Below are 19561 nucleotides of genomic sequence, written 5' to 3' on the forward strand. Positions count from 1 at the left end.
GAAGTTGGTGACTGTCTGGATGGTGGCATTATTGGAATGTGGATCAAACCGCCCTTTTGGTTTGAATCTATGACATCAATCTCATCCTTTTCAGTGCCAAAGTATTCCTTTAACCTGAGATTGTGATAGATCTTAACTCAGTGGGGATATACGTGAGACCCCTACAGACAGTTAATGATTAGTATGATGGATATACCCTGATTGACATAAATCTTTTGACAGAGTCATTCAGTGAGACACGGACAATTTTGGAGGTGGAGCCGGACGAGTTGTGACTCATCTTACCATTTGTCTGACAGCTTGTGCGATTGGTTGACCGGGCTTGATCCTTTTGTGTGGATTAATGCCATTGGTTATGTGTATGATGTAAATCAATGCCACACGGGCCTCACTCAACATTATGATTGACACCCTTGGTTGTCTTCATATGCCTATTTATTAGTTGCTGACCCAGGACCTTGTTTTTTAACACACTTATACACTTTTGTTAACTTTTAATCATTCAGATGAATATGCACTTTGATTGACAGTTTTTTATCCTATCAACTTGTTTGACCTTTGGTCTCTAACCTATCAGGAGACTTGTCTCTCCAGTCTTTACACGCAGATCAAATTGATTGGTTTTTGCACACAGGGGAGGGCTTTATTCACCTTTATAAGTTTGATATTTTGTATTGTTGTTTGTCAGAGGAAGGGACTGTTTTTGTCCCGAAACGTCACCAATAAAATTGTTTATTACACAGACGGCTGAAGTCCAGTGAGTGCTTATCCTATTTGAATATATATATATATATATATATATTCTCTCTACAACAAAAAATATATAATTATGTTTATTAGCACATTAACTTTTTCAAATTAAAAATACATTTTAAAATACTTGGCTTTAGTGTTTCTAATCTGACAACAATTTGCTGGCTTTTAAAAGAATGCTGTATGCATATTCTTTTGCTGGTTTTGGACTTTTTACTTGAGAGGATTTCAGAACAGCTGCAACAGTATTGTTTTTGATACTGTGATTTTTTTTCCCCATCCAATATTTTGGTTTATTTAATCTGCTGCTTCATATGTCTGCAAGTGGGTTCCTGGCCTGGAATAATAATGTAAAGCCTGAGTCAGCTCTATTCAGCTTCTGTCTTTCCATTTCAAAACGCTATTGTATTAAACCCAGAAAGACCAGTAATCACTACTGCATTAAATTACACAAGGTACACAAACTAAATATTCAGTCTACAAAAACATTTTATTAAATGTGAAATAGTTGCGACTAGTTATATTTATGAGAAGCTGCAAGGTTCATCTATAAGTGCAATAAGTTAATTTAATAAGTGTGTTGTGTATGTCCAAGATCCAGAACATTTTACTGGAAATAAATACATAAAGTACATAAATTAATTACACAAATCCTAAACTGAATTTTAATGTAAATTTTGTTGGCTTAATTTATGAATTAACACACACACACACACACATATATATATTTTAATATTTTCAAATTACACCCTCGTTCAAAAATTTGCCAACTATTTGCACTACCTATTTTGTATTAGCTACATGCACAGAAGCTACAGTGTCCAGTAGAGCGTCTTTGTATAGCAAGTAAGAGTTAACACCACTAGCTTACAGTGGTTATCTTCTGCTCTCTCTAGACCACCTGTAACCATAAGTTTCAGTGCATTTTGTGGTAGTGTGAAAATGAGGTCTTCATACCTTTCAGTCGATCTTGCAAACCGTTCTGCTCTGACATGTTCAGATTATCCAAGTTTGTCCTTAGAATTCCTCCTGCATCCGAACGCTCCTAGAATGAAATGCAAGCAGCTGTGAGAAGACTTTAATGTTACACGAATCACTGGGTCCTCAGCTAAGTTCCCTATCAATATCTAGGAAATATTAAGTCATTTACTTCAAAAATGTTATGTTCTTTAAATAAATGAAAGCAAATTTGGGAGTCACATCAACCTTTAATGAATTATAATTGTATGAAATAAGAATGTTATACTAGGAAATGCAATTTAAAAAAAACTATTCATAATAGTGGGGTATTGTTTATCAAGCAAACAAGGCGACTAAAAAAAAAAAACAATTTACATTTAATGTGAGCCTCTATGGCCATTATAAGTATTCTAATATAAATATATAACACAGTGTCCTCCCCAGGACCTTCTTAGTGGGCACACAATCTAAATCATTTTTCTGACCACCCTGATAAAATTTTAGTCAATATTAACAAACAAAAATATTATTAAATTAAGTTAAATTACAGAAATAATGTACTTGTGCTTTGGATAGATTAACTAATGTTTATAATAGTTCACAGAGGTAGAAAAGTGGATCTCTAAAAACAAACTATTCCTAAACACTGACAAAACTGTCACAATGATCTTTGGAACGGTACCTAAATTACACAAACTACAAAATTCCCATCTATACATCAAAACAAAATCAAATTGCACACTGACCGCAGTTCTCTCTTTCAAATACTTGAGTATGTTGTTAGACCCCAATCTATCTTTTGGCCTCCACATAGAAAACTTGCATCTCAACTTTATCCAAAACTAGGTGCCTGTACAGAAACAAATCCTGCCTCAGCCCTACAAGTAAAGAAAGAGATTGTACAGCAAATGCTGATGCCAATCATTGATTATGGGGATGTAGTATATGCACCTGCTCTGCAAACTCACCTTAATAAACTTAATGCATTGTATAACTCGTTCTGCCGCTTTGTGCTACAATGTAACTACAGGACCCACCATTGTGACATGCTAAAAGAACTAAACTGGCTGTCGCTGGAATCCAGGCGCACCCTCCATCTTTCCTGCCTTGTGTTTAAGAGCTTTTCTGGGAAGCTCCCACCCTACCTGAGCAGAATGCTCTCCCCGGCTATTCCCACCTCCTATAACCTCCGATCCAGTACCAGCACATCATTTAGTTTGCCTCAATACAAAAAGAAAGCAGCTCGATCCTCTTTTTCCTACAGAGCACCACAATTATGAAACAACCTCCCGCACACTTTCAAAACTTCCCCAAGCCTAATATCCTTTAAGAGATCCCTCTCTGCATATCTGAAAACAAAATGCACCTGTTATGGTTAATACCTGTTCTATGTTAAATTTTGTATATATAGTGTATTAATATTGTTTTTGTATTTTATTGTACCCTATTGTAACAATGCAATGTTTTGTGGACCCAGGACTTACTTGAAAACGAGATAAATCTCAATGTATCCTTCCTGGTAAAATATTTTATAAATAAATATTGCAAAGTATTACACTGCCCCCCAACTGACTACTTCATAATGTCACTGAGTGGAAAAAATTTCCTCATACATACAACAAAATGGAGGGTGTTTGTGTATGTGAGTTTATCATAGCAGCTCCATGAAAGAAAGATAAACTGTCTTGGTGCCCTGTGTTTATTTTTAAAGCTTTCTTTGATGCATTAACAGTTTCCAGGTTGTATGATCTGGAAGTGATAATTGACACTGTTGCGTAATACCAGAACGGTTGATTGAAACCGAAAGTTACAATCTAAACCGGAAGCCATGTCATTTTGTAGTCCGGAAGTACTACGAGACCGAGATACACAATTCTTTTGGCAGTCTTTTCCCCCTGAATATTGTTTATTCATAACTCCTATATACTGTATAGGTTATAGGATACACAGTGTAATGCATTATTTTTTTCACATTGGTTTCTAGGGGCCAGATAACAAACTGAGCGTAAAATAATGCTTCCACAAAATCCATATTTGTGCTCAACTTAGTAATACTAGCTCAGACAAATGTGCTGTGGAATTAAAAGTGAGGTGCAATTTGAACGCAACCTCACATTCGCATTGCACGGAAGCATTGTGCTCATGAGAGCGTGCTTCCATAGGCTCCAATGGGAGCCTTGTTCTCATACCCGTGAGACACGGCATGAGAACTAGCGTAGCGAAGAGGGTAAGTCAGTCAGCAAATGTAAATATATATATATATATACTTATATAATGTACATATATATTTATAAGTTAATGTGTATATAAACATATTAACACATAAATATATATGTATATAAGCATATCAATATACAGTATATTTACTAGGAACACATAGTCCTCATAAACCGCAATGTAAAGCCACTTTTCAGTTTTGTTTTCTAAAACTCCACACCCGCTCACTTTAACCCTTCATAACTGCTTCTTGCAGTTATAAAAAAAAAAAGAAAGAAAAGAAAAATGCTACATATTTTTATTATTAACTACACTACACCACACTGTATTTTGGGAGCAATTGGGGCACAATTAAAATATTAACCAGAGGTCTGACCTTTGTTTATTTTTTGAGTGCTAATTGCTACTGCAAGCTCATGGTAGCAATAAGCAGCCACTTGTAATGGTTTGTTATTTATCGCAAGCTCGCAAACTGGTGAATTTGCCCGTTTGTGGGTGCGCAATAAATGAGGGCCCCATATATTTGATATATTTTAACAATTTTTATCATTATGGGAGATATTTTACTAAAAGCTATTAATTATTATTTCTTCATCCTCTATATCTCCAGATACTACACTAATGGATAAACATTTTGTTTGGTTTGACTATCATATTTATGTGTGCCTTCAAATTTGAGGATTAATATTGATTTTTTTTGGGACTATTTCTATTATAAATTCTTTTTACTGTTTTGGGATTATACATTTATTTACCTAACTCCTCATGGAAGAAATGTTTTAATAATTGTTATATATATATATATATGCATTTATTTTTAAAAACTGTATTTTATGTTTTGAAACTTTGTTATTAAAGAGACATTATACACTTTGTTTTTTCTTTGCATAAATGTTTTGTAGATCTATTTATGTAGCCCATAAAGTTTTTTTAGTTTTTTTTTTTAAATTAATAGTTTTGCTTATTTTTAAATAACATTGCTCTGATTTTCAGACTCCTAATCAAGCCCCAAAGTTTTAGGAGAATACCGACGTATACCTACTCCAGCTTGCTTCTGTTTGTGTAAAGGGTCTTTTCATATGCAAAGGAAGGGGGAGGGTCTGATATTTGCCACTTAGAGTGGGTGTTCCAGTAACCTTTGAAACAGAGCTAAATTAAACCTATTTGAGATTTGGTTAGGTATCTCTACTTTGGAAGCTTGTGTGAGATACAATCCTTTGGCGTGTTGAGAACACTGTTAAAACGACAATGCTTATATTTTTGGTTGCAAAATGAGTAGGACTATGTCATGTACTTCCTGCTGTATTCACTTTTTTGGTTATTCTTTTAGAATAATATAAACATCTATTAAGCTAAATAATGTACATGGATCAATCATTTTTATAGACATTCATTTTGGCAAACAGTCTTCAGGTTGGTATACCTTTTAGTGGCAAGAGCATTTAAAACAAAGTGGATATTTGGACAGTATAGCTTTAGGATTCTGGGGTTTTAGCTTTCTTCTGCAAGTAAACATAATATGCCGTAAGAAAATCCAGCATCTGATACTGGCTGTTATGAGTGGTATATGTATGTGAAAGATATATTAGAAAGATTCACTTATATGCTTGCAGTTCATTCTTTCGCACTCCAGAAATCTCTCTCTTCCTCCATCTGTAACAGCCTAAAGCTCGGGATCCTAAACATGACCAACGCCAGTTGTCCCAACCAGCTGCGCTCCTGCTTTCATAGATAGAAATTCAATATGCTCCCTCAAAGGGAAGCAGCCTCAGGGCTGAGAAGAAGATCCAGCTTCCAACTTACTTGGCTTGCAGTTTAATATGCAACCACACATAATAAAAGGAGTATTTTTTCTTTTTCAATTGTTGTTTATTGTGATCATGCATTTTTAAAAACAATCATGGAGATGGGTTTTGCTTTAATATTGTATATTTTTAAAAGAGACAAAGGTTATTTATTTTTATATATATATATATATATATACATATATACACACACACACACACACACACCTATCAAACGAGAGAGAGCAGAAAGAGAGAGAGAGTAGGGAGGCTGAGAGAGAATTATTACCATCCAGGTTTGGAATTAGAACCTGTATTTTTCGTACTCTGAATTTAGTCTAACTGATCCAGCTTTTTTGGATAGAATCACTAGGCTGTTCCACTGAAATGATTAGTAAGCTTCAATTCACTGAGGGTATTTCATCTGCTTTGATCATGGAGAGAGATTTGGAATGTGAACCTGTATCTTTTGTATTCACAAAGAGACCTCAAAGTGCTGTACCAATAGGATATGTTTATGAACGAAGGTGATCTGTATTGTCGGAGTGTCCTAGGTGTATTAAATGAGGATTTACTGTGTACTTGAGTGCTGTAGGAGTTTAGCCAAGGAAGGAGAAAATAACAGTTTTCTGTAGCATGCGCTGTGTAAATTCTTTAACATGCATCTTCCTTTATAGCCTTGTAATGTGGTTATGTCAACAGCAGAAGGGAAATTAAGGAGTTGAGATGGTTCATATTTAATATATCTGGGTACCAAGTACATTTTTATGCAAACAATTAAAATATAAAAATGCAGATTAATATTTCCCCAAAATACACTTGGTGCTAAAGAGGACTGTGGCTATAAAAAGCTAAAAATGCTTGAGAGACATACTCAAGTAAGCCATATATTTGTGGAGGTTAAGAGAAGATGAGTATAGTTGGTTTCCAGAAGCAATAAAGAAAAAACAGAACAAAATAAATATTTACAGTGGAAAACAATTTTGGGTACAGGTAGCACACGGGCGCCACATGGCATAGCACTGTCAGAAAGAGTGTAAATATAATAAAACGTTAACACTCACAAGTATTGAGTACCGCCAGATATTATTCACACAGACTGGGATTTACAATCCTTCTAACCAAAAAACTTAAAATATTTGTCCCTTTTAGTATATAGGTTTCCTGTCATGAACCAGTACTTTTAAGAGTTTTCTTTAATTCATGATTATGCATTGGTAGTGAAGGACACATATTATTATAGAGCATTGTAACTTTAACAAGCACATCTTTGAATGAATAAGAGCACAGATTTATTTTTTTGGTTAGAAGGATTTTTAGTTTTTTGTCAATAGTTTAGATTATTATAATGTATAATTTTAGGTGAGTTTAGATACATATACACTTTGTTTGTAGTAATTACAGTCAATCACTATTCACTCATGGAAGGGAATTTTGATAGACACATAGTTTACACACGTGTAAGATTTACATCACATTCATACATTGTTATGATGATGATGATCATTTGTTAACCACACTGGCGAGCATGGTTACTTGTTAGTTGTGGGCATTGCTAGGTTTTACTTAACCCTCCTCTTATCAGCTAGGAATCAGCTCCGTACCACTGGTGGGCGTTTGGAGGAGCTTCCCATAGTAAGCATGACTGTAAGCCCATTAGTGATGAGTAAGGGTGGGTGTATCTTTCAAATGGACTCTAAATATAGTTTGGCACTACCACTGGTAATTATTGAAATGTATGGTTTATTCTCATATGGCTTTTGAGAATAAATAAAGAGCTAAGCCTAAGGAAATGGGCGAAAATGTGATTGAGAAATGTGTAGTTGATTTTTAATAAATAATTAGTTTTATATTGTATTACTTGCTTTTTATTATCTTTTATTATCAACTGCACCTATGAGTTCCTGGTTTGACTTGCCACCGTAAGTGTGGGTGTCTTTGGTTAATGCAGTAACGTAAAGTGCAGTTGCCTGGGAGTTAGAGGTCCCAGTCTGCGTGAATAGCACCTAGCGGTGCTAAAAGCTTGTGAGTGCTATTTTATTATAGCAATACTTTCTTTGTGACTGTACTATGCATGTGGCACCCTTGTGTAATTTTATTTCAGATATGTATCACGGATAAGGTGGGCCAACACCTGGTGACGAGCAGCCTGGGTTGAAATAATCCTTAGGGTACTTGAAGATTTTTGAACTTTATATGCACATTGTCATAATTTGGACTGAGAGAGACTTTTTTCCTGTATGATATATTGTATGATTAGCTTTGATATATATATTTTTATCTGAAGGATGCCCCCTATACTTGCTTGTATTTATTTTGGGTACAGGTCTAGGGTTAACAAACTGGTTGAGGATTGTTGTTTCCCTTGAGTGGGTAAGAGTAGGTAAGGAATAATTGTGAATGGGGGCATTGATGGTGTGTGAGATTAGCACTTAGGGGTGAAGTTATGTAGGTGGTGGGCACTAAAAATAGTCATGTGACAATACAGTGGTTAAAGAGGTAATACAGTGTTTGCTGTGGGGAAATACCAGACTGTAGGTTAAGAGCTGACTTTGGGATGGGGAAATAAAGCTAAGAGCTATATAAAACAGTTATGCATTTTTAACTAGTATAAAACTTTTAACTAATATGGGGTGGGGGTTAATTTGTTTTGCAGCAATTTCCAAAATAATGCACTTTTAATGTTGATAAAGGCATTTACTGGCAGTGGATATAAGTAATACAGAGTTTCCAACAAAATTGAAACTGCACATGTGAAGGTAAAACAAAACAAACATTTGTTTAATATATAAACAAATAATATGTGCTTTACCTAAAGCTTACTTACTGCTTTCTGCCATGTACAAAAATACATTTCTGACAGCCTTTGTGGTATGATTGGGTTGTTATCACCAGGTTATGTGAAGCTTCTGTCATAAATACAAATAGTTTGGGCAACTGAAGAAATAATAGTATTTTATTCATAGGATTAGTCAACTGTGTTAAAGGGACAGAAAACGTCAAAATTAAACTTAAATTGATGTTAGAGCATGTTATTCCACTCTACTCCTGTTATCAATTTTGTTTGATAACACAACGGCTAGATGGATCTATTCTAGCTCCCTTCAGCTCACTGTCGATGAATCAGTGATCAAATGACCAGAGGGTGTGTACTAAAGGGTGAATAGGGGCACTTCAACAGGAATTACGCATATGAGGTACACTTGTACTATACAAAGTGAACAATTAACTTGTCCTGTTCCTGATTATTAAAGTACTTACACCCGAATAGTTTGTGAGCAAATCTACGCGTTTCAGCCTGAGTGGCCTTTATCAAGATGCTTACAATGTGGTAGATTGACGTTTACGTATACTTCATTAACGAGTGCATGGTGTTGCTGCCATGCGATTGGCTGATTAGCAATTTGTGTTACCAAGCAATTGAACAGGTGTACCTAATAAAGTGGCCGGTGAGTGTGAGTATATGTATGTGTGTATATATATATAATATATACATATATATATATATATATATACATATACACACATACACACAAACACACACACATACACACACACACACTCACACTAAAAGGGAGAAAAAAGTGCTGGATAATGAGTAATACAGAAGTAAAAGTTTCCAGAGTCTACTCAGTACTGCCACCAGCTGCCACTACCTAAAGAGTATAGTGCCTATTGCCCCTAAACAATATACTCAATACTTAAATAACAAATGAAAAAGAAGAGTATGGAGGGCACTAGAATTGGTAATACTAAGAACCTCTGTGATATTATGTTTCCTAATACTCATACAGTATATATGTATATATATATATATATATATATATATATATATATATATATAAGATACAGAATTTGAGTACAACAGTGTATACTTGCTGGGCGAATCTCACTGCAATGATTTGTCTATAATACCAGCAAATAATAGCAATGCACCCCACAAATAAAACAATATTTATAGGAATAAACAAAATTTCATATAAAAGTTATTTTCTATACTGTTAATCCATATGTTCATAAATGCAGTGAAGTGTTAATAAACGTCCTTTGGTTAACAGTATCCTGAAATAAGTGAAGAATAGCCAAGCCTCCGTCAGGGTTCCTACTTACACTCCTTACCCTCGATTATATGAGGTAACATTTATGAACATATGGATTAACAGAATAGAAAATAACTTTTATATGAAATTTTGATTATTCCTATAAATATTGTTGTTTTATTTGTGGGGTGCATTGCTATTATTTGCTGGTATCATAGGCAAACCGGTGCAGTGAGATTTGCCCAGCAAGTATACGCTGTTGTACTCAAATTTTGTATCTTATATCTATATACTGTATGAGTATATATATATATACACACACACAAATATATATATGTACATACATACACGCACGTATATAAATATATATATATATATATATATATATATATCTCAAAGAAAATTAAAGGGTGTAAAGCACATACATGAATTCCTCATTAAACAACAGTTGAAATGGGCTGATTTTCCAATACAGCTTTGAGGCAGAAAGATAAGTAACTATCTGTACCTTATGAATTATACTTTATAAAGTGAATGTAAATTGCATAGTAGGAGGGACCATGTAGTGAAATGTAGTTATTGTAGGATATAAACTACTGTGAGGATATGTGAATGAACAAACAATACACACAAAAGGAGAAATGTGCATTTCAGGTTCCTTGATAAATGTCACAATCAATATCCCAACAACTGATCAGCAACTCGCCTAATTAAAGTATTCAGCTTGTAAAACATAGCTGTCATGGAAGCTTCCATTAGTGTCTAAACCAATAAAAAGATAATGAATTGTTTAAAGATATTCCATTCATCTAGTGATGCTATGCATTAGAAAGACAGATCTTTTTAGGGGGAGAGAATGAGGCCCAGTCTCATTTTTAAATGGCATTACAATTGAACATCCAGCACACTAAATAAAAATTAATTTCTGTTTAAAAACGGCTGATTCAATCTAAGACTCAATTTGTATGCGGAAGAGAGAATGCATCAAAGCTGCTTGTAAAGAGGAAACGACGAATCATGATTTATGCAGAAACATATATGGTGGCTATAAGCAAGGTTCTTCGATTGGGTAGATGATGGCATTGCTAGTGCTGTGAAATCAACATGATTTATTGAATTTCTGCTTACTATGGCATATCAGCTCCACCCTTTACATTAATTCACAAGGAAATAGATAACTTAAAAGTCACAACAAATTCTAGGAGATGTAAAGCGTTTTTAAATTTAGTGTCACCCTTAGCAGCTACTATTAACCATTAGTGGGGAGGAGTACGCAGAAAATGTGCGCCAAATAAAGCTTAAAAATGCGCTTTTTCGGTCAGATTTGTAGAAATACACCTCACTAATCGGCGAAATTCAGATTTATCATAATTTCGCACATTAGGAGAACCTAAAATTCTCCTACAAATACGACCATGAAAGTTCTCCATAACCACTGTGGAGAACATTGAATTCACTCTACTTTTTTCGTAAGAGAAGATGGAATATTTCCCCGCGATAAAGACCGCTCCAGATCCCACGAAGGCTGCAAACGCCACCGGAAGTGCGTGGGAAACAATGGTGTGTGACAGTTGAGGGGGTGCACGCCAGAAAGCGGACGGTTCCACCGCAAATTAGCAAATCAGAAAAATAGGAAAACGGCTGCACACTACAGGTAGTAAGTTAAAAAATAACTTTTAATATAGACCAATAAGAACAAGGTACATAAAGGCAGCAAATCCTTACACGTTTCTTGCCTATACTTGGCACTTAGTCAGTTAAAAGGGGCAGTATTCAATCAGAGAGTGAATATAAAAAGCACACACATGTGAAAAATATAAAAACATACATAATACAACTGTTTAAACGTGAAATTTCGGAGAGAGAATGCACAAATATTAAGAGGGTTAACATCAAAAGATCTAAATATAGATATATATTTATATATAGATATTTATATATATATATATATATATATATATATATAATGTAAAATATAAGAAACAAAAGTTCCAATGAAATCTATGCTAATAAAACAATATTAGCATAGATAATACATAAGGTGTAACACTTACAAGTATTAAGTCACAATGGAATATGGTTAACCCACTGTGAAGATTATAGACATAGGCTACGTATAAAAATTGACTATTACATTTATTATAAAAATATGTATATGTTTCCGAAAGGAATAAGCATATACAAAACACAAAGTGTTACATGATGGTATTATGAACCATTTATAAAACTTATAGAGGCATAGAATATAATACTGCAACACTGTGCAATTCTAATTGTGCCAAAAAGTAGACATCGGTCATTGACTACTAATATTGTGGTAGTTTTAAAAACCACAAGCAAGTTTGCCATTTAATCCACAAAATAGCACATATCCCATTCTCTATTGAGGCCTAAGGGGGTAATTGTTCTCAATTTGTATATCCAGTAAAGCTCACATTTTTGTAATAGTTTAAATGTATTGCCACTCCTTATTGGGGAAATAACCTTATCTATAACTTTTACAATCATATGGGACTTACGGGTCATATGTACTAGGTTAAAAAGTGTGTAGCTACTGCTAAGCCTTTGTTAAAGTTTTTGGTATCTCGAATATGCTCCCTGACTCTGGATCTGGGCTCCCTAGTCGTTTGACCAACGTATTGTTGGGAACAAAGGGTGCACTCCAGAAGGTACACAAAAAATTCAGTCCTGCAATTGGCATACAAATCTACGTGAAAGCTTTCCTGTGTCACAGAGCTTGTGAACATCTCATCCTGACTCACAACATCACAAGTCATGCAGGTCCTTGTGCCGCATCTGAATGTACCCTTTTTCCTGATCCAATCACTCCCAGAGAAGCATTTATTATTTTTAAAGCTTAAATTTAAACGCTGTCATCTCAGAATCAGACTGAAGTAACGCCTTCCCTGAATCAGAAATGTCACCCACAGATAGAAGCTTCTGTACATTGTGAGGGTATATCAGACATAGCTACTAAAGTGTCAGAAAGCTCTGTATTTGTTCTAGCCCCAGAGCTGTCTCACTTTCCTTGTAACCCTGGCAGTTTGGACAATACCTCTGTGAGGGTATGATTCATAACTGCCGCCATGTCTTGTAAGGTAAACTCATTGGACGCACCAGATGTACTTGGCGTCACCTGCGCGGGAGATATAGGTTCTGACACTGGGAGAGCTAGGTGGCTTAACCTCCCTTTTGTCAGTCTGAGAAACCTCTGGTGATAAATCCTTAAAACCCATAATATGGTCTTTATAACTAATAGAAAGGTCAGTGAATATGGCACACATTCTAAGATGGGGTTCCACAATGGCTTCTAAACATAATGAACAAGGAGTTTCCTCTATGTCAGATATGTTTAACAGACTAGTAATGAGACCAGCATGCTTGGAAAACACTTTAATAAATGTGAAAAAGCAATTAAATAAAAACGGTACTGTGCCTTTAAGAGAAAAAAACTAACTCAAACTGCAAAACAGTGATAAAAAGTAGTAAACTCTACGAAATTTTTACAGTGTGTATAAGAGACTAAAGCAGCATTGCACCCATTTGCAAATGGATGATTAACCCCTTAGGCCCCAAAACGGATTAGAAAAACGGAAACGTTAAAACACAGTCAAACACACTGCCCTTAAACACGATTTTTGCAGGAAAAACACCCTCTATAGTGGTCCTAGATGCCAGAGGACTCCTTTAGGGAAGCTGGATGTCTCAGTCTGAATATCAACTGCGCATAAAGTGCGCGAAAATAGGCCCCTCCCACCATGCACTGAATGTTAGAGGGCCTTAAAAAAAAGTACTCCTAGGCGTGATCTAACAAGCCATGTGGAAAACTAGGCCCCAAATAAAGATTTATCACCCTCAGAGAAAAAACGTTTTTACTATAAAACATGCAAACGTTTTTACACTAAGTAATATGAGTATTAACATGAATATTACCCTTTTTTGAAAGCATGATCCCAGTTGCTGTTAAATCACTGTATCAGGCTTACCTCAAATATACCAGGCACTGTCAGCATTTTCTAGACCTTATCATCTCTCTAGAAAAAAATATACTGAACATACCTCAAAGCAGGCAATCTGCAGACCGTCCCCCCAACTGAAGTTTTCTTTCCATACTCTTCAGTTATGTGTGAGAACAGCAATGTACCTTAGTTACAAACCGCTAAGATCATCAAATCTCCAGGCAGAATTCTTCTTCCAATTTCTGCCTGAGAGTTAAACAGTACAACGCCGGTACCGTTTAAAAATAACAAACTTTTGATTGAAGGTAAAAACTACACTAAGTACCACATCTCTCTTGATACTTCCTTTCTTGTCGAGAGCTGCAAGAGAATGACTGGGGGTGGCAGTTAGGGGAGGAGCTATATAGACAGCTCTGCTGTGGGTGTCCTCTTGCAGCTTCCTGTTGGGAAGGAGAATATCCCACAAGTAATGGATGAACCCGTGGACTGGATACACCTTTACAAGAGAAAAAAACAATACTTTCCAAGAAAGTAATTTAATGTACAGAGAATGCATAGGCTCAAACGGAGGAGCCTGTAAAGCCCTCAAAACCAAATTAAGACTCCAAGGAGAAATTGGCTTAATGACAGGTTTGATACGAACCAAAGCCTGTACAAAACAATGAATGTCAGGAAGATTAGCATTTTTTCTGTGAAACAGAACAGAAAGAGCAGAGATTTGTCCTTTCAAAGAACTTGCAGACAAACCTTTATCCAAACCATCCTGAAGAAACTGTAAAATTCTAGGAATTCTAAAAGAATGCCAAGATAATTTATGAGAACACCATGAAATGTAAGTCTTCCAAACTCGGTAATAAATCTTTCTAGACACAGATTTGCAAGCCTGCAACATAGTATTAATCACTGAGTCAGAGAAACCTCTATGACTAAGCACTAAGCGTTCAATCTCCATACCTTCAAATTTAATGATTTGAGATCCTGATCCCAAAACTCCAATCTATCAGTCAGCAAAGGGTACAATTTCTTAAACCTTGAAGAAGGAGTAAATGAAGTACCCAGACTATTCCATTCCCTAGAAATTACATCTGAAATAGCATCAGGAACTGGAAAAACCTCTGGAATAACTACATGAGGTTTAAAAACTGAATTTAAACGTTTACTGGTTTTAATATCAAGAGGACTAGTCTCCTCCATATCTAATGCAATCAACACCTCTTTTAATAAAGAATGAATATACTCCATTTTAAATAAATATGAAGTTTTGTCAGTGTCAATATCTGAGGCAGAATCTTCTGAACCAGATAGATCCTCATCAGAGATAGATAAATCAGAATGCTGTTGGTCATTTAAAAATTCATCGAATTTATGAGAAGTTTTAAAAGACCTTTTACGTTTATTAGAAGGTGGTATAACAGACAGGGCCTACTAAATAGAATTAGAAACAAATTCTCTCACATTAACAGGAATATCCTGAACATTAGATGTTGAAGGAACAACAACAGGTAATGGATTACTACTAATGGAAATATTGTCTGCTTTTGAAAGTTTATCATGACAACTAACACAAACTACAGCCGGAGGAATATTTACCACAAGTTTACAACAAATGCACTTAGCTTTGGTAGAACCGACATCAGGCAGCAGCATTCCAGAAGTAGATTCTGAGACAGGGTCAGATTGAGACATCTTGCAATATGTAAATAGAAAAAACAACATCTAAAGCAAAATGATCAATTTCCTTATATGACAGTTTCAGGAATGGGAAAAAAAATGCCAACAGAATAAGCCTCTGGAAACCAGAAGCAAAAAGAAATAATGACTTAAATAATGTCAAAAAATCTGGCGCCAAGTATGACGCCCACAATTGACAAAATATTTTTTGGCACCAAAAAAAAAACCTGCAACAAATACGAGCGTCATAGATAACGCAACTACGTGAAAACTCTCGGCGCCAAATAAGACGCCGGAAATGACGTCATTACATCAACAAACTTAATTCTCGTGCCAAAAAAGTCTTGCACCAAAAATGACGCAATAAATTATAGCATTTTGCGCTCCTGCGAGCCTAAAGCCCACAATTTAGAAATAGACAATTGAAAAATTTTCAGGTAAGAAAAAATTTATTAATATGCATTTCCCAAAATGAAACTGACAGTCTGTAAAAAGGAAATATACTGATTAACCTGAATCATGGCAAATATAAGTATAAAACATATATTTAGAACTTTACATATAAAGTGCCAAACCATAGCTGAGAGTGTCATAAATAAAAGAAAACATACTTACCAAAAGACACTCATCTACATAAAGTAGATAGCCAAACCAGTACTGAAACGAGAATCAGTAGAGGTAATGGTATATAAGAGTATATCGTCAATCTGAAAAGGGAGGTAGGAGATGAATCTCTACGACCGATAACAGAGAACCTATGAAATAGATCCCCGTTAGGATGACCATTGTATTCAATAGGTAATACTCCCTTCACATCCCTCTGTCATTCACTGTACTCTGAGAGGAACCGGGCTTCAGCCTGCTGAGAAGCGCATATCAAGGTAGAATTCTAGCACAAACTTACTTCACCACCTCCATAAAAGGCAAAGTTTGTAAAAATTCATTGTGGGTGTGGTGGGGGAGTATTTATAGGCATTTTGAGGTTTGGGAAACCTTGCCCTCCTGGTAGGATTGTATATCCCATACGTCACTAGCTCATGGACTCTTGCCAATTACATGAAAGAAATTATCAGCTAAGCATAATTTATGTTTTTTATAACAAATGTAATACAGTCAATTTTTATACTTAGCCTATGTCGTTATTGTTCACAGTGGGTTAACCATATTCCATTGTGACCTAATACTTGTAAGCGTTAACCCTTATGTATTATTATCTATGCTATTATTGTTTTATTAGCTTAGATTTCATTAGACCTTTTGTTTTTTATATTTTACATTATATATATATATATATATATATATATATATTTAGTTCCTTTGATGTTAACCCTCTTCATATTTGTGCATTCTCTCTCCGAAATTCCACGTTTAAACAGTTGTATTATGTATGTTTTTATATTCTTCACATGTGTATGCTTTTTATATTCACTCCATGATTGGATACTGCCCCTTTAAATGGAGGGTATGTATTACAGAAAGTATTACTATGACTAAGTGCCAAGTACAGGCACGAAACTCGTAAGGATTTCTGTTCTTGCTGCCTCTACCTGTAGTGTGCAGCCGTTTTCCTATTTTTCTATGATGGAATATTTCTTAATTTTCTAGCTTATCAGTCTAAAGCTAACAATATTACATCAATGTAAGACATGTCATCAGTGACATTTTTGAATATCTATAGGAGTCAAAAATTCTGCAGGGGGTGTGGAAGTAGATAAGGGTATTATTGTTTAAAACTGTTCTTTGTATTATTATTATTGTAGCATGTGTAAAAAAATATAAAGCTTTCTTACACATGATTAAAAAAATGCATTTATTGATTAGATTACATGTATTAGGTTACATGTTTTTTTAATAATTTTAAAACAAAATAATTATTTTTTATTTTATTACATTAAAATTACAATAGTTTTGTATTTAAAGATTGTAATACACGGTCAAGGGTAGTTTAAACAATTGTATTTAAATGAAAAAATAAAGTAAGACAATTTTATATACAAAAAACAAGTGAATTTGGGAGTATTTCTAATGATAATTAAGGCGCATATGTAATACTGATGGCGAGATTTATCATTAATCCGCCGCATCTTGACTTTGAAAATTGGCGTTAAAATACTACCGGTTTTATGATAAATATTGGCGAACATGTGCGCCTCTTGAAAGGAGAGCTGAGGAAAACTGATAGGAGAACTGAAAGTCGTATTTAAAAAAATATTGATAAATGGAGCCCTGTGATGAACATTAGATAACTGATTTATATATTGAATTCCCAACCATGCATCAAAGTATATGCAGCCAACTAATATATACACAGTTAACTGAATCTACATAATATAAATACATATAGAGGTAATATAGAATGCTATGTTTCTTACTTTCAAGAACTGTGGTTGTTTGCTTCAGAGCACCACTTATGACCATAGCCATCAGTGCAACTCTTAAGCAGATAAATCATTCCTAGCAATAAATGAATAGATCGGTTCCATCTAATGCTATTAAATCTATATCTCATATTTATCATTCTCTCATACCTATGTGTGGCTAGTAAAGCGTGCACTGGTTTATCACACCCATCTATCATGTTTTTTGCATAATATTAGCCGTAGTTTATCTCAATACAAAATAAAGCTTTTAATTTATAGAAAAATATGAATTGCAATGCCTGTGAATAAATCTCTCAATTTTGTCCCCCAATCTTAACTTATATAGAACTGATATTAGGTGTAACCACAATGGCCAGTACCATAAATCATTGATTAATAGGAGAACACAAAACTCATTATAATACCATATTTAAGGGACTACAAATTATAGTCTAAATAGAGAATACAAAATCAGCAGAAACTGTTCAGAGATATCAGATGGTCCCTAATGAAGTTCAGTGTTGATGGCTGAAGGTCTACATTGTTGCTGACAACCAATAAACATTTCAGTATGATCTTGGTTAGGAGATAAACAGAGGTGATATTTCATCCCTTGAGCTAAATTTAGCTTAATGATACAAAGATATGATGGTTATGTTTGGCAAGAATCCAACAATTGTCGATTAGGGGTGACATTCCCTAAGAGACACTAACGATCATTAACTTGAAAGTCACTTGCCCTCTGGTCTGAAGGTTGTAATATCTCATACCAACATATTGGCAATGTTGCCTCATTAATACCCATAAATATAGCTACAGGATGTCCAAACATGCTAAAAGTATATTGGTCCCTCCTTTACATATTATTTTAATTCTGGAGTGTTATAATCTGAATAGATAATAAAATAGGCATTGTTTTCCCAAACAAGATCATTCTTGTTCTTTATACCATACCTGTGCTTGGTATGTTTATTTGTTGCATTATTAATGTAGTGAGGGGAATCTAATTGCAGAACAGCTACCATTAAATATTCAAAAAAAGTCAAATAAAAACCAAATCTGTTGTGCTCTTTCTAAAAAGAAACTACAATATTTGTCTGTTCATGGGCTTTTATTTGTAATTGGTTACAAAATCAGTATTACTGTATTCATAAGTATCTTACAAATATCTCTATAGAATATATTTGTAAAGAAAATTATGCAACAAGAACTACCATGAAGAAAAGAGAATTTCAGCCAAAATGATAATTTACCTCTGTCTGTCTGTCCAGTCTACGCAGGATCACTAACTGGATCATGCCACGGATATTCCCCTCCATAGACATTGACCGGCGGAGAGTTTCCATGGCTACACGATTTGTTTTTCCAATCAAACTTTCTCCATTGACTGCAAGGAGCTGGTCATTTACTCTCAGACGGCCATCCTATAAAACAAATTCCTTGACTGAGCAAAAATTGGTAAGCAAAACACAGGATGTCATGTATATACAGAATAAATATCCTCAGTTTGCAAGGCAAAGGCTGATAAAGCAATAATGAGGACTACAAAATGGTTATAGAACACCAGGTGACCTGTAGCGTATTATTTGCTATTGATATTTACTATGCTACACTTGAAATAAAGTGATAACACTAGATTATCACCCCCTCTATGTATATTAATCATTTTTAATAATTTTGGAAGAAAGATTGGCTTTTTTAATGCTTAAGGAGTGCATGCTTCTGGTGATATATGACAACTGTTTAACCACTGTATCCATTTATTGATAATGAAGTGTACATAACATGTGATTGCAAACTTTTACATTTAATGTTTT

General features: G+C 34.7%; 1 protein-coding gene across 3 annotated transcripts in view; it reads right to left on the reverse strand.

Moving 5' to 3' along the window:
* The window catches only part of PARD3B (par-3 family cell polarity regulator beta), a 1914565-nt gene that overhangs the window by 1022395 nt on the left and 872609 nt on the right, over positions 1-19561 (reverse strand). For all 3 annotated transcript variants that reach the window (XM_053698659.1, XM_053698658.1, XM_053698660.1), the window contains exons 12-13: positions 18998-19168; positions 1711-1798 (exon numbers count right to left, since the gene is read on the reverse strand). In XM_053698659.1, coding sequence (XP_053554634.1) covers positions 1711-1798; positions 18998-19168 — 259 coding nt within the window. The remainder of the gene's footprint in view (positions 1-1710; positions 1799-18997; positions 19169-19561) is intronic.

This window comes from Bombina bombina, chromosome 1 (assembly GCF_027579735.1).
Source record: "Bombina bombina isolate aBomBom1 chromosome 1, aBomBom1.pri, whole genome shotgun sequence".
Taxonomy (NCBI): Eukaryota; Metazoa; Chordata; class Amphibia; order Anura; family Bombinatoridae; genus Bombina; species Bombina bombina.